General features: G+C 49.0%; 1 protein-coding gene and 1 long non-coding RNA gene across 4 annotated transcripts in view; both read right to left on the bottom strand.

Annotated features, from left to right (window-relative positions):
* Nucleotides 1-2,936, bottom strand: part of ASPSCR1 (ASPSCR1 tether for SLC2A4, UBX domain containing) — an 83,424-nt gene extending 80,488 nt beyond the window's left edge. Inside the window, exons 1-2 of one of the 3 annotated variants that reach the window (XM_044982333.1) lie at nt 2,876-2,936; nt 610-665 (exon numbers count right to left, since the gene is read on the bottom strand). In XM_044982333.1, the coding sequence (XP_044838268.1) occupies nt 610-644 (35 nt within the window). In that variant the 5' untranslated portion in view covers nt 645-665; nt 2,876-2,936. Of the gene's footprint in view, nt 1-609; nt 666-916; nt 1,070-1,093; nt 1,145-2,875 lie in introns of those variants that run through there. The other 2 variants (XM_044982332.1, XM_044982331.1) reach the window with 2 other exon arrangements.
* A 4,944-nt stretch (nt 2,937-7,880) lies between these two features.
* The window catches only part of LOC123346374, a 99,316-nt gene continuing 82,625 nt past the window's right edge, over nt 7,881-24,571 (bottom strand). Inside the window, exon 3 of the long non-coding RNA XR_006572981.1 lies at nt 7,881-8,037. This is a non-coding gene — a long non-coding RNA (uncharacterized LOC123346374). The remainder of the gene's footprint in view (nt 8,038-24,571) is intronic.

The following is a 24,571-nucleotide window of genomic DNA, read 5'->3' as shown; positions in this document are numbered from 1 at the left end:
ACACATGGCATAGAAAGTAATAGGAATGGTGGAATTACCACCTTTATGGAGATCTGGAGATGGAGGTCTAGGGGTTCAAAATATAAACATCCATTTTGAAGTTTTTGAACAAAGCAGTACATCAGCCCTCTAAGCATCTTTACAGCACGGCAGAGCCTGAAACACATTGTGTATGTGCTCCCATAACACAAGCTTGGATAAACTAACAAAACATGAAAGCACCCAAGGCAATTTTGCCTGCTGTTCCAGGGCCTCCTCCCTCCCAATCTCAAAGCTCAGCCACTGATAGCCATGCACCTTCTGATGTGTGATTCAGGCCTGGGGCCTGCAGAGAAGGCTCTAGGCTTTCCCTGTGGAGCTGCCACCTCTCCCCTGTTAGCATAGCAACTGACTGGCACATCACCAGCTAGCTCACTGTTGATGATATCACTTGTATAATGAACGGAATAAAGAGAACTCTATCCCCTGTCTTCGGAGGGGGACCACTTCAATCACACTGCACAGCAATGACACTCAGGTCTCCCATCCACAACGTTCAGTGGGAGTACGCAGGCGGTCTGAGGCCTGCCCAGGCGATAAGACGAGGTGTCCAAAGCAGCCAAGACTCACTTCAAATCGTACTCGTTGGCGCTGAAGTTCTGCATCTCACAAACTTCCTCTAGAATCTGCAGAGAACAGAAGGGACGTTAGCGGGGCTGGGCGCTACAGAGCCGCCTGTCACTCCAGCTCGCTGGGCCCCTACAGCCACAGGCGGGCCCAGGAGCTCGCCGCGCCGCGCCGCGCCGCAAGCGAGAGGCCCGGGGCTGCCCGCAGCGGGGGCAGGGCGGCGGAGTGAGGCGTCGCTCCCAGCGGGTTTCCTTCCACGGGCCGCTCTCAGGGGTCTCCCCCGGGCCCTCCCGCCGCGGCCAGGACCAACCTGGAGCAGGGTGGTGCCGGGGCCCACCCGCACCGTGACCCGCCGCCCATTCGGGGCCAGCACCGAGACCGCGAAGCCCCCCCCGCCGGCGGCCGCCGCCATCTTCCCTCCGCGCCAGTGCCGCGCCCCCTCGACCAGACCGAGCCGCGATGGGCGGAGCCTACGCACGGACCGCACCCGCGCTGGGAGCCCCGCGAGTCTTGGCGCCAACCCCCGGCTCCGTGGCCCCGCCCTCACCGCCCTGCCCGAGCTGTCACCAGCATTCACAGCCCAGTACGCATGCGCTAAGCCCCTCCCCCCTCAGCTCTTCGTCCCTACAGGGCTCCGCGCGCCCCGCTGCTCTTGTCCCTCCCCTCCTCCTGCACCCCCCGCCCCTCCCCCACACAGCTCCCCTCCGCCTCCTGCACCCCCTGCCCCTCCCCCACACAGCTCCCCTCCTCCTGCAGCCCCCGCCCCTCCCCCACACAGCTCCCCTCCGCCTCCTGCACCCCCTGCCCCTCCCCCACACAGCTCCCCTCCTCCTGCACCCCCCGCCCCTCCCCCACACAGCTCCCCTCCGCCTCCTGCACCCCCTGCCCCTCCCCCACACAGCTCCCCTCCTCCTGCTCCCCCCCAGCCCCTCCCCCACACAGCTCCCCTCCGCCTCCTGCACCCCCCACCCCCTGCCCCTCCCCCACACAGCTCCCCTCCTCCTGCACCCCCCGCCCCTCCCCCACACAGCTCCCCCCCTCCTGCAGCCCCCCAGCCCCTCCCCCACACAGATCCCCTCCGCCTTCTGCACCCCCTGCCCCTCCCCCACACAGCTCCCCTCCTCCTCCTGCACCCCCCAGCCCCTCTCCTCCTCCTGTACCCCAGCCCCTCCCCTCACTCAGCCCCCTCCTGCACCTCCTGCCCCTCCCCTCACACAGCACCCCTCCTCCTGCACCCTCCCCTCATGCAGCTCCCCTTGTCCTGCACCCCCTACACAGTTCTCCTCCTCCTGCACCCCCCAGCCCTCCCACCTGCACCTCCAGCCCCTCCACTCACACAGCTCCCCTCCTCCTACACCTCTACCCCTCCCATGCCCCCACAGCTCCTCTCCCCCTGCCCCTCCCCTCTACCCTCTTACACAACTTCCTGCACCCTGCCCCTCCTCTACACAGCTCCCCCTGCTAAACCTTCTTCTCTGCTACACAGCTCACCCCTTGTACCCACACACTACTCCCTCCCCCTTTTCTATACAGCTCATCCCTTCCCTCCTCACCCATCCCCTCCTTTATACAGCTCTCCCCTGGCATCCCTACAGGGGCGGCTCCAGGCCCCAGCATGCCAAGCGCGTGCTTGGGGCGCTCTGCCGGTCGCCGGGAGGGCGGCAGGCGGCTCTGGTGGACCTCCCGCAGGCATGCCTCCCTGCGGAGGGTCCGCTAGTCCCACGGCTTCGGTGGAGCATCTGCAGGCAAGCCTGCGGGAAGTCCACCAGAGCCGCGGGACCAGCGGACCCTCCACAGGCACGTCTGCGGGAGGTCCCTCCACAGGCACGTCTGCAGGAGGTCCACCAGAGCCGCGGGACCGGCGACCGGCAGAGCGCCCCCCGTGGCGTGCTGCCGTGCTTGAGGCGGCGAAATGGCTAGAGCCGCCCCTGCATCCCTACACATTGCTGCTTCCCCCATAGCTCACACCCCCTCCACTCTCACAGCATGCTCTCTCCACAGTTCCCCTTCCCCTGCCCTCCCCCTGCTGCATAGCTCACTTGTCCCTTTATCATCCCATGCATGCAGCTCATTACTTCCTCAAAGTTCACTCCCTGCCCACACTGCTCAGTCCCCCACAGCCTACACCTCCTCACCCACAACTGTCAGGCCATGTATACATTAAAAACTTTGGTTGACACAAGTCACGTCAGCATAAAACCACCATAGTTAGTATATTGCTTGAGCACATGTGTGCTTGGCTGCTTGCATCAGCATTGCACATACTCACCAGCAGTGCTTGTGTCAATGCAGTGTGTGGTGCACCATCAATAGGTATCGTATCCTAGTGTACAACATGCCACCACTCAGCGCACTGGCTTTTGGGAAGCTTTGGCAATCTAGGGTGGGGCAGAAACAAGTCATGCAGGGGTGACTGGGAGCAAAGGATCAATTTCCCAGCATGCAATGGTCTCCATCCCATAATGTCACCTGTATCCTATAATTTTTGCCCCTTTTCTAAAAATCCCTCCCCACTTGTCTGCCATCTCTGACAGAAGCATGGAGCCTGCCCAGCTCTGAACTATTGTCATAAGAGTTGCAAGTTCATAGGACTCATGATCCTCTGGTGTTTGCAGAGCCATGAGAAGAACCAATTCAGCAGGAAACATCATGAATTCTTGGAGGACAGATTGCTGTGGGATCCAGCAAGAACCAATTCAAGGTTATTGGTATTGTTCACAGAGGAGCTCCAGACAGTGGAATGTTGCTTCTGGGACCAACAAACAAGCACTGACTGGAGGGAATCTCATTGTAATGCAGGCTTGGGACGATGAGCAGTACATGTAGGACATTCAGATATGCAAGGCCACGTTCCTGGATCTGTGTGCCAAGCTTGCCCCAGACTTCCAGCACAGGGACACTAGAATGAGAGCTACATTGACAGTGGAGAAGCGAGTGTGATTGCACTGTGAAAACTTGCAACTCCAGATTGCTACCGGTGACTGAGAAATCATTTTGGAGTTGGAAAATCCGCTGCGCGGGCTGCTGCCATGCAAGTGTTCAGGGCTATTGATCATCTCCTGCTACACAGGACTGTGACTCTCGGAACTGTGCAGGGAATAGTGGATGAATTTGCAGCAATGGGATTCCCAAATTCTGGTGGAGTGATAAGATGCCATAAATGTGTTTTCTGGCACCACCTTGCCCCACAGAGTTTGACAGAAAGGGCTACTTTTCTGCGGTTACACAAATATTGGTGGATTATCATGGATGCTTCACCAATATCAGTGTTGGCTGGTCAGGGAAGGTACCTGGTGCTCACATCTTTTAAAAAACAGGACTGTTCAGAAAGCTACAAAAAGGGACTTTCTTTCCTGACCATCGGATTACCATTGGCAATGCTGAAATGTCAGTAGTGATCCTGGGGGACCTAGTCCATCCCCTTGCTCCCCTGGCTCATGAAGCCATACACCAGCCACCTTGACAGCTCCAAGGAAAGATTCAGCTACAGTTCAGCAGGTGCAAAATGACATTTGAATGTACTTTTGGTAGATTAAACAATGCCAGCATTCCTTCACTCACACGACTGGATCTCAGTGAGAAAAATATTTCAATGGTTATAGCTGCATGTTGTGTCCTGTGTAGTATCTGTGAAACAAACAGGGAAAAGTTGCTGCCAGGCAGAGACAAACCATCTGTCTGCTGCATTTGATCAGTCAGACATAAGAGCTATTAAAGAGCTCAATATGGACCTATAAGGCTGAGGAAGGCCTTGAAAGATCACTTTAACAGTCAACTGCAAACATGTGGTGTGGTGGACTCTGGTATACGTGGCCCTGAAGTTTTGGCAGCTACTAGGAATTGTGTCCCTCCAGTTAGAGCATGCTCTGCAGCTGCCGAGGGGTGGGGCCCCTCACTACTGCTCCCCATCTCCCATAGCCTTAGCATAGTGTCAGTACACACCATCACATCTGTATGTTTGTCATTGATCTTATAAGTTCTAATACGCTGTGCAATAACAATAGTGGGCACTTTCAGTAGCAATAGGCATTCTGCAGTATGTATTATGAAGTAATAAAGTTTATTTATCAACAAATAGATTTGTATTTGTTGAGATGAGTTCCTGTCTGCATCCTATAGAACTTGCCCATACCGGTATTGCCCTGGCCTCTTCTTTTGTCATTCAGTGTTGAACGCATTCTAAGACAATATGCATTTCCTCACCTTTTGGGGGCAAAGCCAGACTTTAAGGCACCTGCTCCCCTACATGGTGTTAACTTCGCTTGTGCCAATCAGAAACAAACACAAACAGGTTTTGGGCCCCGTCCCCTATGACACTTCTATGATGTCATAGTGGGTACTTTATGGCCTGCCTGCTATGTGCAGGCAGGGAGAGGAGAAAGAAAAACGAATCCTGTGTATACCCGTGTATCCTGTGTATGCCCGTAACCGAGCCTGATCACCTCGAAGCCTCTCTCTCAGCTCACGTGTTTCAAACAGAGCTTCTACGTTTGCCGGTCGTTATGAGTTGGTTTGTATTTGTAAGTATCAGTTATTACTAAATGCTGCATCTTTGTTTATAAATATTGTTAGTAGATATTTTAGTCATTGTGTGTTTTAAGTTTCATTAACTCTATTAGCTAATCATACGCTGCTCCCTTACCCCTTGTAATTATCCCCAATAAAACTTTTAAATTTATTAAGTTTAGTGTGTGTGTGTGTGTGTGTGTGTCTGCAGTTTGCATCGTGACCCACACTCTCCTTGCATCCCTTACCAATATTGTCTGTTGCCACGTGCAGACTGGTAAATAACAGGCCTGCATTTTCTTTCGCCCCTGCGAGCCCGTGGCAATCCACAGTATTGAATACTAAAACCAGTGCAAAATGTGTAATTAAATACAAGAAACATTTCTGAAATGAACAGAACAGGACTTAACAAGGAGAAAGACTGTTCCCGTCCATTTCAGTTACACATACACTGAGCTGAGAGAGACACGGCTGCAGTACGTAAAGCAGTGATTCTCCTTACTGTCCCCTGGCATGGAGTGGTTTGGATGCCATGTGGAATGTGGGGAGCAGGGAAGGGAGGTGTTGAAATGGAGTACTCCATTGACTATAAAGGGAGGATAACCTGTGGATCAACAAGAATCTGCAGCATTTGTGTTTAGTGCTGGAGAAGCCCCATTATGTCCTAGTGCATCTCCCTCTCCAACTCCTGGGCCCTTCTCCTGTCTGCTCTTTCCATTTCCATACAATCTGAAATATTCACGCTCCAGGCTTTCTGTTCATGGTCTGATGCTGCTCTGGCTTGCAGAATCTCACTGAACATATCCTCCTATGTCCTCTTCTTTTCTCTCCTTATCATGGTCAAGCATTCCACAAATGTGGAGAGGGTACCCCTCAAGGCCACAAAGGCAGCAGTCACACAGAGGTACCATATGTATAGTTACAACAGAAAAGAAAAGTTAAGTTTCAGAACTCTCTTTGCTTGCTCCCCTAATATTTTAAACATAGGGTGACCAGATGCCCCGATTTTATAGGGACAGTCCCGATTTTGGGGTCTTTTTCTTATATAGGCTCCTATTACCCCCCACCCCCTGTCCCGATTTTTCACATTTGCTATCTGGTTACCAGGGCCGCCCCAAGCAAAAAAAAAATAAAGGGGGGGGGGGATCGCCGGAGTGGCAAAGCAGGGGAAAAAACAAAAACAAAACCACAGCGGCAAAGCAGGGTGGGGGGACAAAAAAACAGCGCGACTGGAACGGCAAAGGGGGAGGGGGGGAAACTGCAGCACAGCTGGAGCAGCAAAGCAGGGGGAAAAAAACCCAAAACAACAACATAAAACCACGGTGGGGCTGGAGCGGTAAAGTGGGGGGAACAGGGCGCTGGAGCGGCAAAGCAGGTGAAGAAAAAAAAAGAAAAAGAAAACCACAGCGGGGCCAGAGCGGCAAAGCAGGGTGGGGGGAACAAAAAAACGGCGCAGCTGGAATGGCAAAGCAGGGAAGAAAAAAAACCCTGCAGCACAGCCAGAGCGGCGAAGCAGGGTGGGGGAAAAACAAAAAAAACTGCACGGCTGGAGCAGCAAAGCAGGTGAAAAAAACAACCTGCGGCGTGGCTGGAGTGCCAAAGCGGGGGTGGGGGAACGGCACGGCCGGCAAAGCAGGGGAGAACAAAACAAAAAACCCTACAGGGCGGCCAGAGCCAGGGGACTCCCTGAGCTGCAGAGTGCGCGCCCGGTCTAATGGGGGGAAGGGGAGAGAGCGAGGGGGGAGCAGCCAGGGCTTCAGGGGGGCGCTCACCCCGCGGCCCCGACCTCCGCGCCGCCTGCCGGGAGGGCTCCGAGCTGCTCCGGTCGGTGGGGAGGGAAGGACACGGGCTACCCTGCCAAATTTGCTGCAGGGCGCTCCCCTCCGTTGCCCCCTACAGGGCGGCCAGAGCAGCAAAAAAAAAAAAAAGCGTCAGTGCCGCCCTAGGATTGGGCGGAACACCGCCCCCTAGAATCTGCCGCCCCAACCACCAGCTTGCTCAGCTTGTGCCTGGAGCCAGCCCTGCTGGTTACCCTATTTTAAACAAGACGTTTATTAACACTTCAACTTCAAAGCACCTGTGCTCTTCAGCCCCAGCCATGGTGAGTATGGCCTTCAGGGGTGTGTGTGTGGGCGGGGAGGATAAGGAATTGTATGAAACAAAATTTCAGCCCCTATTTCCCTGGGTACATGTGGAGGGTAATGGCTCTGAGCACTAGCACTATTTTCCACAGGTGATTTTAGCTGATCTCACTCCTGAGTGTAACAAAGGTACAGAGTACAGCTGTTGCTGGTGTTCCGAAGCCAGCTGGGCCTGCATGCCACTAGTCTGTTTAGTGCAATGGTACCTGCCTGCTGAAGTCACTGCAGAGTGGCACAGGAAAGTGTCCTACTGCAGAGGAACAAATAATCCTAAAAACCCTTGGAAGAGGATTGCAGAGTACCCTCATTAAAGGTTAATTGAGATTTCTCAGAAGGATTCAAGGGACATCTCTGTGCACATAATCAAACTGCTCTGCATGCTTCCCTTTTCCTCCCCCACCCCGTTCAAGGTTAACTCTACAAGAGAATGAAAAGAAGCTAACGCTACCTCTGTCTGTTGCACTGCTACCTCTTCTAGTATGAGTAAGTTAATGAAAAGTCAGTACCTGCTACACTGGGGTTGGGTGCACACAGAGCACCCAACCCCTGTACATTGAAACATTGTAATGGGGAATGCATTCACAAACTTGACTGAGGATCCTTCCCCAACATCAGGCTTGCCTGTGCTTGGCTGCTGGGCCAGACTAGACAGCAGTGGAGTCTCCAACAGAACTTGGCTCATGCATATCTGGACCCTTCCCGCAGTCACATGACCCCCATCCTCCTCCTCTTCACTGGTCACATCAGGAATCCGTCTTGGCTCCTCAGAGGTATACATGGTGCTCTGCAAGGTGACAGTGGTATTTCCCAAGTATGGCATGCAACTTGTTTTAAATGTGGCAGGTCTGCAGCTTGGCAGTGGATTGACTGTTAGCCTCCCTGGCCTTCTGATATGCCTGCAACAGTTCTGCTTTCATGTGGCACTGCTACTGATCCCTGTCGTAACCCTTCACCTGCTTTCCCCTTGCAATCTACTTGTAGATGTCCATGTCCACATTTCTACAACTGCTCTGTAGCAGTGCCCGCACAGCCCCTTCTCACCACAGAGGTCCAATACCTCTTAACTATTCCAGGCAGGAGCATGTCTGGAGCGTGTAGCAGCCATGCTTAGCAGGGCAGTTGCACACAATAACTGAGAGCTGGAAGGTATACTTGCTAAGCTGTACAATCAGAAAAAAGCATTTAAAAATATGCAGGGTTTTTAAAGTGGTGGGGGTGGCTTCTGGTCTCTGTGAGCAATGGAGTTCACAGCTGTGAGCAGAGCAGTCAGTGTCAGCCAGTGTGGGACAGATGCTGGAGAACTGCCATGGTAGACATAGGCCACCCAGTGTCTACACTCCCGCTGCATTGACCATGGTAGGGTGACTGGGGCTCAGTGCTGATCAGGGAGGTGATGTTACTGGATTGCCCCTAATGAGGCACTTACATTGTCAGGACACAACTTTGAGTGTAGACACATGCAGAACTATCTCGATGCCAGGCAATTTAAATTAATCTGACTTTGTTGTGTAGACCAGGCCTCAGCTTGTAAGTCTTTTGAAAAGGTACTCTTTAGTATATTGTGGATTTGTAAACGGTCATATTTAAGTGAGGTTTGAACATCTGTCTACTGGACTGGAGAAAGTGTTATGATTTTGCATTGATGCTAATGAATGTTAAGTGGATGGTTAACACCTTAGATTTACCAACAGTGAGAGGGTACTTGTTGATCAAATGTCAGATTTACCTAGAGAGAGATGATTTTAAACTGTTTGGCGTGAGAGACCTCACCATGTGGAATTTGGAGATTTTGTTGCCCCTGCTCTGTGTGCACTGCCAAAAAAGGAGTGATTTCACAGCCAGATTGTTGGCGATCTGTATTGGTGCGGGACTCACCCCTGCAGCGCCTCCTGCTGGCCTCCCAGGGAATTAGCTCACCAGCCTCCGGAGCGCCCTCTTTTGGCCGGTGTCTCACTACTGCTGTGCCCCCGTGTCCCTCCTGGACCCCGGTGCCCCTTTCTACTGGGGTTCTGCCCCTCACAGTACCCCCACAGTCTCAGTGGGTCTCCCCTCCCCAGGGAACCCCCACCCCCTTATCCCCACCTTGCCTCAGTCTTGACTACTGCCAGTCTCCATCTAGCCCCACCCCTCACTGGGGCAGACTGCAGTGTAAAAGCCATTAATCATAGGCAAGGGGGGTTTGGACCGGCTGCCTCTGCCTACCCCTTTGGGCTGCTCTCTGCAACCCCAGTACCTATTTGGCCTTCCACTAGGCCGCAGCCTGGGGGGTTTCCAGGCCGGAGCTCCCCAGCTCCCTTGGCCTTCCCTCAGCCCTGCTCCACCTCAGGTACTTTGGTACGCCCAGCAGCCAGGTCCCTCCCTCTCAACAGGCTAGAGAGAGAGTGCTCCTGCTCCTGGCTTCCCTGGCTTTTATAGGGACAGCTGGGTCTGTTTGGGGCATGACCACAGCTGAGGCTGCCTCCCAATCAGACCAGCTTTTCCCCTGCCCCAGCCCTCTCCAAGGGCTGTTTTAAGCCCTTCCATGCAGGAGGGGGTGACCACCCCACTACATGATCCCTCGAGGCTGAGGATGATCTCTTTTATAGGTTTAATTTTTCATGGGTCCTTTGATGACTGAGGAGTCTGATCCTTGAGCCACAGGCTTGTTGGCAGACATACCAGGTGGTATTGGAAGACAGGGTTGGGCTGCAATTGCTGTGTGACAGTTGTCTGTCCTTTCTTTTCTGGCGTTTTTCTGTGACCAGGGCAAGGCGATTTTCCTCAAAAGTGGACGTTCCCTCTCTGACAAGTCTTTGCCAGTTATCCCTATCCTGGGCTGCTGTCTCCCAGTGTGTGATGTCAATGCCACATCCCTTGATGTTTATCTTGAGGGTGTCTTTAAAACTTTTCTTTTGGCCTCCCCATTTCCTTTCTCCTTTGGTGAGTTGGGCATATAGCAATTGTTTTGATAAGCATACATCAGGCATGTGCACACAGTGCTCGCTCCACCTCAGCTGGTGCTGGATAATCAGGGCTTCAACACTGAAGATGTTGGCCTCTGTGAGGACACTGACATTAATGCAATGATCCTCCCACTTTATGTTGAGAACCTTCCGGAGACAGTCCTGGTGTTGGCGTTCCAGGATTTCAAGTGTTTTCTGTAGGTCACCCAAGTCTCACAGCCGTACAGAAGAGTTGGGATTACCACCACTTTATAAACTAAAAGTCAAATAGGTGTTCTGATGTTGTGATTGTTGAACACCTTGTGAGTCAAAGGCCAAAGGCAAGGCTGGCACAGCAAATTCTGTGCTGAATCTCGACATCTATGTCTGCCCTCTGTGAGAGATGGCTGCCAAGATAGGCAAAGTAGTCTACATCTTCCAGTTCTTCTTTGTCGATATACATCTTCTTTGCTGAGTCTGATGATTGACCGAGGACTGGCTAGTGGAGAACTTTTGTTTTGCCGATGTTCAGAGATAGCCCTAGGCTTTTGTAAGATTCAGAGAAGCAATTAAGGGCTGTTTGAAGATCCTCCTTTGAGTGTGCAATTACAGCACAATCATCTGTGTACTGGAGTTCAGTTATTGTTGCCAATGTTACTTTAGTTCTGGCACGGACACGAGAAATGTTGAAGACGTTGCTGTCAATCCAATATCAGATGCCAATGCCCTGGAGTAGACAGTCTTGGGTTAATGTTTCCATAGCTGCTAAGAAAATGCAGAAAAGGATGGGTGCCAGTACACAACCTTGTTTTATGCCAGTTCAGATGACAAAGGGCTCAGAGGCAGAGCCACTGCACAGGATGGAGGCAGTCATCTGGTCATGAAGGAGTCTTACAATGGTGGTAAATTTGCTTGCATAGCCAAACTTTCACATGATTTTCCACAAAGCCAAACAGTTGACAGAGCTGAAGGCTTTGGTCAGATTGATAAAGGCCATATACAGTTCCTGGTGGTGGTCTTGACATTTTTCCTGGATCTGCCTGGCTGCAAAAATCATGTTGGTTGTGCCTCGTGGTGTCTGAAGCCACACGGGGATTCTGGAAGTATTTCCTCTGCAAGAGGAAGCGGGTGATTCAGTAAAATTCTACCAAGAATCTTCCCAGTGATGGAGAGGACAATGCCTCAATAGTTTCCACAGTCAGCCCTGTCTCCCTTTTTGAAAATGGTGACAATGTTAGCATTACATAAATCAGCAGGGATTTCTTTGATGTGCCAGATTTTGAGTAGCAGCAAGTGAAGCTTGTTAGTCAGTGTTTCTCTCCCCACTTTGAGTACTTCAGCTGATATGCCATCAGGACCTGGTGCTTTATTGTTCTTCATTTGTTTAATTGCTTTGCAGACCTACTCAGATGTTAGTGGGTTGGCAAGAGTTTCCCAGATTGGGTGCTGAGAGATGGAGTCGATGGTGTCATCAATCAAAGTTGATTCTCGATTTAGAAGCTTTTGGTAGTGTTCCTTCCAGTGCTCTTTGATGGATTTGTTATCTTTAAGAAGGGTATTACCATCTTTGGATTTTAGAGGTGTAAGGCCACATGAGCTTGGTCCATACAGAGTCTTTGTCGCACAACAAAAGCTCTGCATGTCATGTCCGTCAGCAAATGTTTGGGGATTTCTTTTGCTTTGTCCTCCTACCATGTGTTTTTGATTTCTCAGATCCTCCTTTGACCTTCAGTGAGCTGATGGAAAGAGCTCTGCTTCTGACTGGACGGTGGTTGGTTTTGCCAGTCACAGAAAGCTTTTCTCTTCTGGTCTAAAAGGGCTGTAATCTCAATGTTGTTGTTGTCAAACCAGTCCTGATGGCAGTGGGTAGCAAGGCCACTAGATTCCTCACAAACTTCATGGATGGTCTGTTTTAGGGCTTCCCATTCTTTGACACTTGTGTTGTCATTTCCAGGTGTGCATATGGCCAGTTTTTCACTGAGGAGTGTTTGGAAGTTCTCTTGGTGAACTGAGGATTGAAGTCTTTGGATGCTGTATTGCCACCCATGTGATTTAGATTGCTTTCTATGTTTCGGTGTAATCCTGATGGACATGACTGACCTCACCAGGTAGTGGTCAGTCCAGCAATCATCGGCTTCTCTCATGACATGGGTGATTTGGACATCTCGTAGATCCGGTGTTCTTACAATGACACTATTTTGAGTGAGGGTGTGGCCAAGTTGTTTTGTACTTGTTGCTTTGTCTGAAGATTGTGTTTGTGGTCACAAGGTCGTGCTCTGCACATTTGCTGAGTAGATTGCTGTTGGAACTGATCTTGACCACTCTTTCCTTCCTAATAATGCTACTTCATATGCTAGAATCTTGGCCAACTCCTGTGTTAAAGTCCCCTAAGAGGATTATCTTATCTGTTTTTGGAATGGATGACAAAATTTGATCAAGGTCAGTGTAGAAGGATTTTTTCTGTTCTTCTGCATCAAGAGTTGGTGCATATACACTGATGATAGTGGCAAATGACTTATTGACCAGTTGGATGCGGAGGGTCATAAGGCACTCAATGTCGAAGGGGAGTTCAGTCAGGCGGTTGACTAGAAGTTTTTGATTGGAAAGCCAACACCGTGTATTTGCCTGTCGCTTGCTGGTTTCCTTTCCACAAGGAAGTGTAACCGCCACCCTCTTCCCTCAAGTGGCCTTCAGCTGCACGTCTTGTTTCGCAGAGAGCAGTGATATCGATGTTGTACCTCGAGAGTTCTCGGGCAACAATTGCTGTTCTGCATTTGGGTCTTTCATTTTTTGATTCGTCTAGTAGGGTATGGACATTCCAAGTTGCAAGAAACATTTTTGTTTTTCGACCGCATTGGGAGTGATCCCTCTGGACATGGTTATCCAGTCAGGTATGGTTGGATAGCCTATGTTTGGGGCACCTTTTCTAGCCACTTCCCCATATGGGGTGAGCAGAGGGGTTCCTAAAAAGGCCTGCTCAGTCATGACCACTGCTGCCGAAAATTACCCCCACCCCAGTCCAGGGGCACATGATGACCATCTTGCGGTCACTACCTGTGTGAGGGTCTGGGACTAGGGACTCCTGGTGATCACTTCACCTATCCACATTGCCACTCACCCATCACCCCAGGACTTTTATGGGTAGGGGTGGGAAAAAAGTTCTTCCTGTGAAAGAAACCTGTGCATGAGTAGTTTAATGTGGGGAAGCTGATGCGCACTCGCAGCCACACAAATCTTGGCGGAAGAGGCATCTGTGTCTGGTGGCAAGGAGGTCCAAGATGATCAGGGGTTTCTCCTCCGTTGCAGCCTTGGTCCGCCTTTGCAGCCATTGAGAGGTGATCCTGCTTCATCCACCTGTTCTGCCGTTGAAGTCTTATACTGGTTGTGTTGTGCTGGGCTGCACTTTGTCTGATACCTCGCCTTCGACCTTACTACCATGGGTGACTCTATTAGGAGTACAGGACTCCGGACGGCATCGCTCTTATGGTCTTAAGTATATGCAAGCTTCTCCTCCCCGTCAAGGTGGCAGCCCAAGGAGAAGTCACAGCAAGATAACTAAGATGAGTTAGCTCTCTTGCTGTAAAATCCTAGTGTTTTTACCTGGAGGAAGATAGGTTAGGTCAACACTATAACCTCCACCTGGGATTAACATATATTGCTTAGCTACATCAAGGTAAAAACTACAGAGCCTTGTCTCCGCTAGGATTTTACAGCAAGAGCACACTCATTGTAACTAGTGCCTGGGCCCACACAGAGCTGTGAGCCACTGTGTTATCTCTCTGCCTTAGCACAAGTGATCCTTGCTAGAGATTAGATTGTGTCAGCTCCCTGCCACATCAGTCTGTCTTCCTCACCAGCAAACACCTCATGGCCTCTCCCAGACCAAGCCTTGCCTAGCAGGTAACAATCAGGGAATTCCAGTCTCTGAGCTCCTCAGAGATGTTTCTCTGTAATGCACAGCCCCTATCACTCTTCGTTCACAGAAGATATTAAGTTCACTGTTGTTTTAAAAAGTCAGTACTTTACAGCTTTTTAACAGCCAAGAACCTAGGCTAGGTTGTACCAAATAGCAGGGATAAAGGGAGAAATGGTTACCAGCAAAATAAAAGTGAAGACTAAAAAAAGTCTTCTAAAAGACTAAAAAAAAACCCAACAACAACAACAAAATCAATCTAGCAAGATACAGTCTTTGTGGGTTGAGAGAAACCATCTTTAACAGTCTTCTTTCCAGATTTTACAGACAAGATCCACCAGAGACCAAATTGCTCGTTTCCTTTCTCTCCTAAGGTAAAGGATAAAGAAGTCTCTCTGTTCCTTATTTCCTGCACCCCCACCCCAAGAGAGATCTTTGCCCTGGTCTACACCAGGAAATGAGATCAGTATAACCATGCCACTCAGGAGTGTGAAAAATCCATACCCCTGAGCCGATGCAGTTAAACCAACGTAACTCCAGTAGATTACCTATACCTATTACCTCATGGAGGTAGATTACCTATGCCAATTGGAGAATCCCTCCCATTGGCGTAGGTAGCTTCAACAGTGAAGCACTACAGCGGCACAACTACAGCAGTAGAGCTGTGTCTCTGCAGCATTTTAAGTATAAGACAAAGGCTTGTCTACAAGTCAGGAAGGCCTCCTGGGGATTCAGTCTCCTGTGTCTCTCTGGAGTCATATTAATTTTCTCTCTCTCAAGTTCAGGATCAGGATAACCGCTGCCATTTTAGCTCAATAGTTTAGTTTACTACTAATATGTAAATCAAGGTAAACCCACATTCCTCTGTCTAGGACAGATCTTACCACCTTTACCTAGGATAGGCTGTCTGGTCTTAAACATGTTCTAGTAACATCATACAGAGGGAATTCATAACTTCACATATAACATTACAATTAATTTTACAATTATATTAATAACCAGCATGTTATTAGTCCTAAAATGATACCTCACAAGGCATATTTTGTACCAGTATAATTGCAGTACTGTGTAGGGTGTGAATACAGGGCTGCCTATGGTCACTAGATTCCAAAGCCAGAAAGGACTATTGTAATCATCTAGTCTGACCTGCTATATAGCAGAGGGCAGAGAACTTCCCTAAAACAATTGCTAAAGTAGATCTCTTAGAAAAACATTAAATCTTGATTTAAAAATGGTCAGTGATGGAGAATCCACCATGGCCCTTGGTACGTTGCGCCAATGGTTAATTACTATCACTGAGAAAAATTTATACCTTATTTCCACTCTGAATGTGTCTAGTTTCAACTTCCAGACACTAGATGATCATATTATACATTTCTCTGCTAGACTGAGGATCCCTTTATTAAATATTTGTCCCCCATCTAGGTACTTACAGATTGAATCAAGTCATCCCTTAGCCTTATCTTTAAGCTAAATACATTGAACTCAGTGAGTATCACTAAAAGGCATGTTTTCTAATCCTTTAATCATTCTCGTAGCTCTTCTCTCAACTTTCTCCAATTTATTGACATCTTTCTGAATTGTGGATACCAGAAATGCATGCAGTATTCCAGCAGCAGCCACACAAGTGCCAAATACAAGGGTAAAATAACTTCTCTACTCCTAAAATTCCCATTTAATCATCCAAGGATTGTATCAGCCCTTTTGACCAGAACGCTAGTTATCTGACTATAAATACCATTTTTGTTAGGCCTTGTCTACACTACCAAGTTGTGTCACCAAAAACTGCCTTTTGTCGACCAAACAGTGCATGCATACACACTGCAAGGCAACTTCTGTTGGGAAAGATGCCCAGTTTTGGCGAGTAAATACATCCACCCCGACAAGAGACTTAAATCTTTTTCCGCTACATTTTTCTCAACAAAGTGACAGTGTAGACACCACGCTTGATTTTATCGCTTTAATTGGCCTCCCAGAGGTGTCCCACTATGCCCATTGTGACCGCTCTGGTCAGCTGTTTTAACTCCACTGCCCTGCAGCCAGCTAAACGACATCTATCCCTCTCGCTTGGAAGCCCCAGAAATTTTAGAAATTCCATTTCCTGCTGGCTTGGCGTAAAGAAGTCTCATCGCATCTTCCCAGGTGACCATGGCGGGTATCGCACCAAACGCTCTCCCGCTTGGACCACTGCGGAGTTTCTGGATCTGATCATTATAGGGGGAGAGGAGATTGTGCAATCCCAGCTGCACTTGAGCCATAGGTATTGGGATACCTACTGACACATTTCTTGAGGCTTGTGACTATGATCAGGACATGCTGCAGTGCAGAGCGAAGATAATGGAGCTGAGGCAGGTGTACCATAATGCGAGAGAGGCAAAGTGTCGCTCTGGTGCTTCACCTAAGCCCTGCCAGTTCAAGAAGGAGCTGGATGCTATCCTCAGTGGAGATCCTACCTCCATCGCCAAGAGCCCTGTGGATACTTCGGAGGGAATGGAGGCAGCAGAAAGAGGACCTAACCCAGAGGACGAAGTTATTGATGAAGAGGTGAAGTTAGATGAGGATGTGCAGCTCCCGGTGGAGGCGCCTGATGGGGCAGGCAGCCAGGAACTGTTCTCCACTCCAGACGTGTCTATCCAGTCTCAGCAGTCACTCCCTGGGGCGCAAGAAGCAGGAGATGAGATGCCTGGTACGTGGCTGTGGCTTGTGTAGTGTGGAGGTGGGTTCAGGGTATAGAAATGTGGGAGGCTGTCTGTGTTTCTGTGAAGTGGACATTTCCCTGTGAATCTAATTGGTAGGGCGGAACAGGGTGTTGATTTACGCCGAGATCTCATGGGGATCCTCCAGAGAGATCTCCAGGAACGTTTCCTGGAGGTACTCAGGCATCCTCTGCCAAAGGTTCTGTGGCAGAGCAGCTTTGTTCCTTCCCCCATTGTAGGGAACTTTCCCGCGCCATTCGGCAATTGCTTGTGCAGGGACCAAAGCGGCATATAGGTGAGCAGCATAGGGAGCAGGGTGTAAGCCACAGACATGGAGTAGATGTACCCTCATTTCGCTGCTTATCCTTAGCAGTGAGATGTCTGCCAGTGGTTTATTCCATCACTGCTACAAGCCTGATCCAAGAACTTTGCAATTACTGTATGCATTTGATTCCTTTAACCAATTTTAACTCACCTTTCTTTCTTTTTATAAATAAACCTTTAGATTTTAGATACTAAAGGATTGGCAACAGCATGATTATTGGGTAAGATCTGAGTTGTATATTGATCTGGGTACGTGGCTGTTCTGTTGGGATCAGAAGAACCCTTTTGTTTGATTAAACTGGTTTTACATAACCACTCATCTTTAAGTCTAGTGTCTGGGTGTTGAATCCAGGACTGGAATGCCTAAGGAGACTGCTTTTCTGACTTCTTGTTAGCCAGTGTGGTGAGACAGAAGTTTACTTTTGTTGCTGATTTAGTATATCTTATGGGAGAATAACCACCAGTTTTTGGGTGTGTCTGCCCTATTTCTCAGCTGTTTGTCCTGAATTTGGTATTTTCAGTTGTGACCCAGGGAGACACGGTAACACCATCCCTTCTCACAAAGATGCCAGGGGCACAGCAGAGAATGGCCATTGCAAAAGTGTCGTGAAAGAAAGCCGGAAGCCCGTGGAGGGCTGGGACACAAAGCAATGCATCACAGGACATTTAGCCAAGTCCCAAGATATGCCACAACCTGCTCTGCTTTCCCACAACACCTAACAACAGAAGGTGTTGAGCTGGACTGGGGGATAGGTAGCCACAGTGCAATGCTCACACTGTTGACAATGATGCCTCCAATGTGTATGCGATCTGCCGACAGAGGGAGCAAGTGTGAACAGGAAAATCTGATTTTTATTATGTTGCCTTTTGGGTGTCATCACTTTTATCAACACAATCTTTAGAGATTAGTGTGGAATGACCCAACTGTAGCCTATTTTGTTGTTTTCAAAGCGCGACAGGCTCTGTGATTTTACCCATTTACAATTCTGAGGCATTAGTTCACTTTCTATCAAGAGGTATTCCAGCACTGATAAACACTGGTATTTACCCTCCATAACTGACATTCTAAATGCTTCCTCTACTTCTTCCATTTCCATCACATGCATGCAGCTGTAGCTGGCAATACCTACTGGGAATTACTGTATGCACTACACCTGCTTTAACTGGTTTAGATGTAGCTGTCTTGAATGGTGGAGGAATAAGTTGGAATAACTTGGAAGAACAGTGATTCTGATATGAGGAGATCTGACTCCCCGCCCCCAAAATGTGTGTTATCAAAGGAAAGAGGTGCATGATTACCTTGAGGAGCCAGTCTGCATCATTTCAATGCAGAATTGGGTACGTTGTGTCAGTAGTAGGGCACTGGGGTCTTCTGGCTATGGGTCTCATCATTGTGAGGTGAGATATGACAACAGGCTGTAGATTTAATGATGGAATAGGGAAGTATAGGTTTAGGTTGTATTCTATGTGCAAGTGTAAAAATTAACAAACAACCTCTTTCACAAGTGTGGTATTCTGGTGGGGGAGTAGGCTCAGTGTTTGAGCACAGGGCGAGTACAGGTAGCACCAGTCCATTACAGTGAAAGGGCAGAGTGAGAGTTTGTATGGGCATTGTGGGCCACTGCTCAAAGAGGGGAGCACTAAGAATGTGTGGGCATTTACCTTAACTCTATTTCCTGGGTTTCAGAAGTTTGAGTTTTGCTGAACACAACGTTCTGGAAGGGCACAAGCTGTCACCAGGCAACCTTAACTCTGTGATAATACTTTTTTTTCCCATTTAATCTCTTTTTTTTTTTTAACAGAATGAGAAATGTTTGTTGGTAGGAGTTAGTGGCCATTCAGGTAGTTATAGTTCTTATGTAGGTTTGCAGTTCATATGCTAGTGCGGCTAGGTAATAATCAAGCAGACCTACCTTTTCTCTAGTGCTTTTCTTCAGTAGATCTCAAAGAACTTTACATAATTATCTACACTGTGCAACTTGGGAAACTGAGGCACAGAATAGCAAAATGACTACCTCAAGGTTAACCAGCAGGACAGCGACAGAGCTAGAAAGAGCCCCAGCCCAGTGGTCTTTTCACTAGGGCATACAATTTCTCTGTGATTCCTCAGTGCTCCTCCCCTCCCCTGTACACTTTGTTATAGTGGAATGGGATAATGGTCATGCTTTGAAATGTTTACAATGGGTAGTTGCTAACAGGGCTGTTGAAAGATCTCATCCATGGTCTATGTCCCAAAACCTTGATGTTTTTATTACATGGCTGTTACCGTAACTTTAAGCATGTGAGAGAAGACTGGTGTCTCTCCTTCTCCAGCCCCTCTCCCACCATTACCTGCAACATGTAGCCCTCCCCAGCCAACATTTCCAGCTCCCCATCCCATTAAGCCATTAGTTGACACCACAGATGCCATTAACACTTCAGAAGTTGCTCCTTGCTGTTTTGTGACCTGTGCTACTGCGCACACATATCACAGGCAGCAGCTTACTGAAGGTCGCACACTTGCTTATGTAGCCTGAGCTGGGCCCCTCACTCCTACTCCAGCTGGGACTCCTGCTGCACCTGCTTCATCCAGGATTCCCCAACCATGCAGTCTGCCCCCTCCTCCAAACCAAGCCCCTCCCCCACACACTCTGGCCAGCCCCCCTTCTCATATGGGGGGCATCTATCTTAACTAATACATTGTCTAGATTTCAGATGTTTAAATTTGTGTTACCTTCAGTCCCACACCCCAAATCCCAGCTCACAAGAGGGGCAGGCAGAGGGGCAGGATCCCCCAGATCCCAGAATAGACTAGGCAGCATCTGTAGAGGCTCAGACCTCTACAGATGGGTTAGGCTCCCCCAGATCCCAGCACACACATGGAAGAGATGCATTCAGGCTGACAGGCCCCCCTTTTATCCCTAACCCCCTGCCAACTTCCTCTGCTACCTCTCCCATCTTTCTCCCTCCAATTCCCCTTAACCCTTCACCTCCCCTTACCTGAGTCCCACAACCCCTTTTCCCTACCCTACCACCCATTCCCATTTAATGCCCCTCCCCATAATATCACTATGACTAGGGTTACCTTGTTTCAGATTCCCAAAAAGAGAACATTGCTGGGGGGGTACAATTAGGGGGTACTGAAAGGGGTACCTGGAACCTCACTCTCAAGGCAAGGGACAGTGTCACTCCCTATCATGGGCAGCTGGCACAGACCCAGGATGCTGTGATAACTGTCAATCAGTGTCTTCCTGTGGGGCTCTCCCCCACCCCAGGACTAGGAGCTGGGGCCTGGGTGGGCGTGATCTGGCAGCTGCGAGGGACCAATCAGATGTGGATGCAGGGCAGGCACCAATTGGGGCTCTTTCTGAGCTGCAATGTCTGCTCCACAAAAAACCCAGACATTGCCTCTTATTTGAAAAGTCCGCCCGGACAGAGGATTAAAAAAAAAGAGGCAGTGTGTGGGAAAACCCAGCCATATGGTAACCCTACCTATCACTCCCAGCAGACCCAAATCCCTCTTACCTATTACCACTCACTCTTGCACCCCTAAACACCCCAACTTCCCAGGGAGCTTTTGAATGTATGATTTATTTTCTTTTAAAAATAGATTGTTCTTTCTGAATATTCTGCTGTACTCAGATTACATGTATCCAAAATAATTAAAAACCTTGACAGAGGCAGCTTTGCGCTAAATGTTCACAGTTCATTCTCAGCCTTCTGCCCAGGGTGGGTTTCAGACTTGAGAGCTGCAGGATAAGAGAGGTGTTAAGTGACCCTGGATGTTCTCAGCTGAGAAAGAATACCACATGGAGATGAATACAGCCTGAAACAATAGCTCTGAGATGTGTGAACAGCCCCCATTCCTGCCATTGCGTGTTCCCTTCCCCCATCCCCAGTACAGGAAGGTTTCTGATGTGTCAAGCATAGATGTGGAGCTGAGTGTCCAGTGTCATCCATGTGTTCCTCCTAGTGCACCCGTTATGCCTGTTCTAAGCACCACACCCAGCTCACACAGGGAAGGGAGAGGGGGCTGCCAGGGGTCAGGAAAACCCAGATCCCGGCGGGTCGTGCATGTGTGTAGGGACAGAGGCTCAGGCACTCCATATTCTGGCACAGAGAGAATTGAAGAATGTGGGTTTGACAGGTGCCCCTACCCCAATTTTCCTCCAGTCCCTATGTTACTCACCCCCATATCCCCTTCCCCCTCACCTGAGCCCCCACAACTCCACTCATCTCCACTTATCCCCCTCCCCTCAATGCAGCTCCAAACCCCTTGCCTCTATTCCCCCACCCCCTAAAATGTCCCTCCCCTGCCAGCAAGTATTTGCATATTTAATTTAAAAAAATACTTTGATCATATTTCCCAAAAATACACCCCTCCTGACAGATTTTAGCAATATGCCTCCTAACCTCTTCCAGATTTCCTGCCTAAAGTGGGACTCAAACTGACAGTAGCTAGGGTGAGGAGGGGGATCAGGTTCAAAGGACTACTGCTTAGCCCCTTGAGCTAGTCAGTTGGTATGAAATTTTAAAGGCTAAACATTCTATTAATGCCTCTGCCAGCATATGTTCAGTATCATTAATTTAGTGCCAGAATTAACGCATGAGGCTTGTGACGAGACAAACTGGAGAAGCAAAATCTTTTTGAAATAACCTTTTAATTATATCTTTCCCATAGGGCTGGTGGGCAGCATGAACAGGTCTGACTACCAAAAGGAGGCTGCCAGACGACTCTCCAATACCAAATTCTACAGGCCACTTTCCTCAGATCCCACTGAGGAATACACTAAGAAACTGCACCATCTACTCAAGACACTCCCTACACTAACACCGGAATAAATAAACATTCCCTTAGAGCCCCGACCAGGGTTATTCTATCTACTACCCAAGATCCACAAGCCCGGAAATCCTGGATGCCCCATCATCTCAGGCATTGGAACTCTCACTGAAGGACTGTCTGGATATGTAGACTCTCTACTCAGACCCTATGTTACCAGCACTCCCAGCTATCTCCGTGACACACCACTGATTTCCTGAGGAAACTACAATGCATTGGTGACCTTCCAGAAAACACCATCCTAGCCACCATGGATGTAGAGGCTCTCTACACAAACATCCCACACACTGATGGAATACAAGCTGTCAGGAACAGTATCCCTGATGATGCCACAGCACAACTGGTTGCTGAGCTCTGTGCCTTTATCCTCACACACAACTATTTCAAATTTAATGACAATATATATCTCCAGATCAGTGGCACCGCTATGGGCACCCGCATGGCCCCACAATATGCCAATATTTTTATGGCCGACCTGGAACAACGCTTCCTCAGCTCCCGTCCACTCACGCCCCTTCTCTACCTACGCTACATTGATGACATCTTCATCATCTGGACCCATGTGAAGGAGACTCTGGAAAAATTCCACCACAATTTCAACAGCTTCCACCCCACCATCAACCTCAGCCTGGACCAATCTACACGGGAGGTCCACTTTCTAGACACCACGGTGCAAATAAGTGATGGTCACATTAACACCACCCTATACCGAAAACCTACCGACCACTATGCCTACCTTCATGCCTCCAGCTTCCATCCCGGGCACACCACACGATTCATCGTCTACAGCCAAGCACTGAGGTACAACCGCATCTGCTCTAACCCCTCAGACAGAGACCAACACCTACAAAATCTCCACCAAGCATTCTCAAAACTACAATACCCACACGAGGAAATAAGGAAACAGATCAACAGAGCCAGACGTGTACCCAGAAGCCTCCTACTGCAAGACAAACCCAAGAAAGAAACCAACAGGACTCCACTGGCCATCACATACAGTCCCCAGCTAAAACCCCTCCAACGCATCATCAGGGATCTACAACCCATCCTGGACAATGATCCCACACTTTCACAGGCCTTGGGTGGCAGGCCAGTCCTCGCTCACAGACAACCTGCCAACCTGAAGCATATTCTCACCAGTAACTGCACACCGCACCATAGTAACTCTAACTCAGGAACCAATCCATGCAACAAACCTCGATGCCAACTCTGCCCACATATCTACACCAGCGACACCATCACAGGACCTAACCAGATCAGCCACACCATCACCGGTTCATTCACCTGCACGTCCACCAATGTAATATACGCCATCATATGCCAGCAATGCCCCTCTGCTATGTACATCGGCCAAACTGGACAGTCTCTACGGAAAAGGATAAATGGATACAAATCAGATATTAGGAATGGCAATATACAAAAACCTGTAGGAGAACACTTCAACCTTCCTGGCCACACCATAGCAGATCTTAAGGTGGCCATCCTGCAGGATCAGACTTCAAAGAGAAACTGCTGAGCTTCAGTTCATCTGCAAATTTGGCACCATCAGCTCAGGATTAAACAAAGACTGTGAATGGCTTGCCAACTACAAAACCAGTTTCTCCTCCCTTGGTTTTCACACCTCAGCTGCTAGAAGAGGGCCTCATCCTCCCTGATTGAACTAACTTCGTTATCTCTAGCCTGCTTCTTGCTTGCATACATATACCTGCCCCTGGAGATTTCCACTACATGCATCCGATGAAGTGGGTATTCACCCACGAAAGCTCATGCTCCAAAACGTCTGTTAGTCTATAAGGTGCCACAGGACTCTTTGCTGCTTTTACAGATCCAGACTAACACGGCTACCCCTCTGATACTTGACAGCATGCATGCTGTGGGGGTAACCTTTGGGTGTTGGACACCATGGTGTGATAATCTGAGCCCTCACTCAAGAACCCCTTGGTCAAATGGCCCCAAATTTGGATCTACATTAGGCAAACTTCATAGCCATATTTGACTACCAATGCAGCTCTGCCAGCATTAGCAGAGGTGAAAAGTTGTAGTGTAGATTAAATTCAGGCATTTTTATCACTATCATCTAACAGTGTGTAAAAACAACAAGAAGTCCGGTGGCACCTTAAAGACTAAACAGATTTATTTGGGCATAAGCTTTCATGGGTAAAAAAAAAAATCACTTCTTCAGATGCATCTGAAGAAGTTATTTTTTTTACCCACGAAAGCTTATGCCCAAATAAATCTTAGTCTTTAAGGTGCCACCGAACTCCTTGTTGTTTTTGTGGATACAGACTAACACAGCTACCTCCTGATACTTAACAGTATGTAGGTTGCTATTACTGTAATTGTTACGGTCAAGGTACATATGGCAATAGCATCTTGAGTATTCATACAGTCATAGATGCTAAGGCCAGAAGGGACCATTATAATAATCTAGTCCATGTGTATACTAGGAGGGCTTTGCCAGCATAGCAGTACTGGTTACTATACTGGCACAGCACTCCTAGTGTGGACTCAGCTATGCTGAGAAAATTGCACTTTTGACAGTATAGTTAACTCCAGCTCCTCTGAGTGAAATAAACAATGCTGAAAAAGAGTAGTCCTGCTGGTATAACTGTGTCTACAGAAGGGGCTTTTGCTGGCACAGCTCT

Source organism: Mauremys mutica, chromosome 12 (genome assembly GCF_020497125.1).
Source record: "Mauremys mutica isolate MM-2020 ecotype Southern chromosome 12, ASM2049712v1, whole genome shotgun sequence".
Classification (NCBI taxonomy): domain Eukaryota; kingdom Metazoa; phylum Chordata; order Testudines; family Geoemydidae; genus Mauremys; species Mauremys mutica.
The sequence above is the reverse complement of the archived record's forward strand: the minus strand, read 5'-3'. Positions and strand labels throughout refer to the sequence as shown.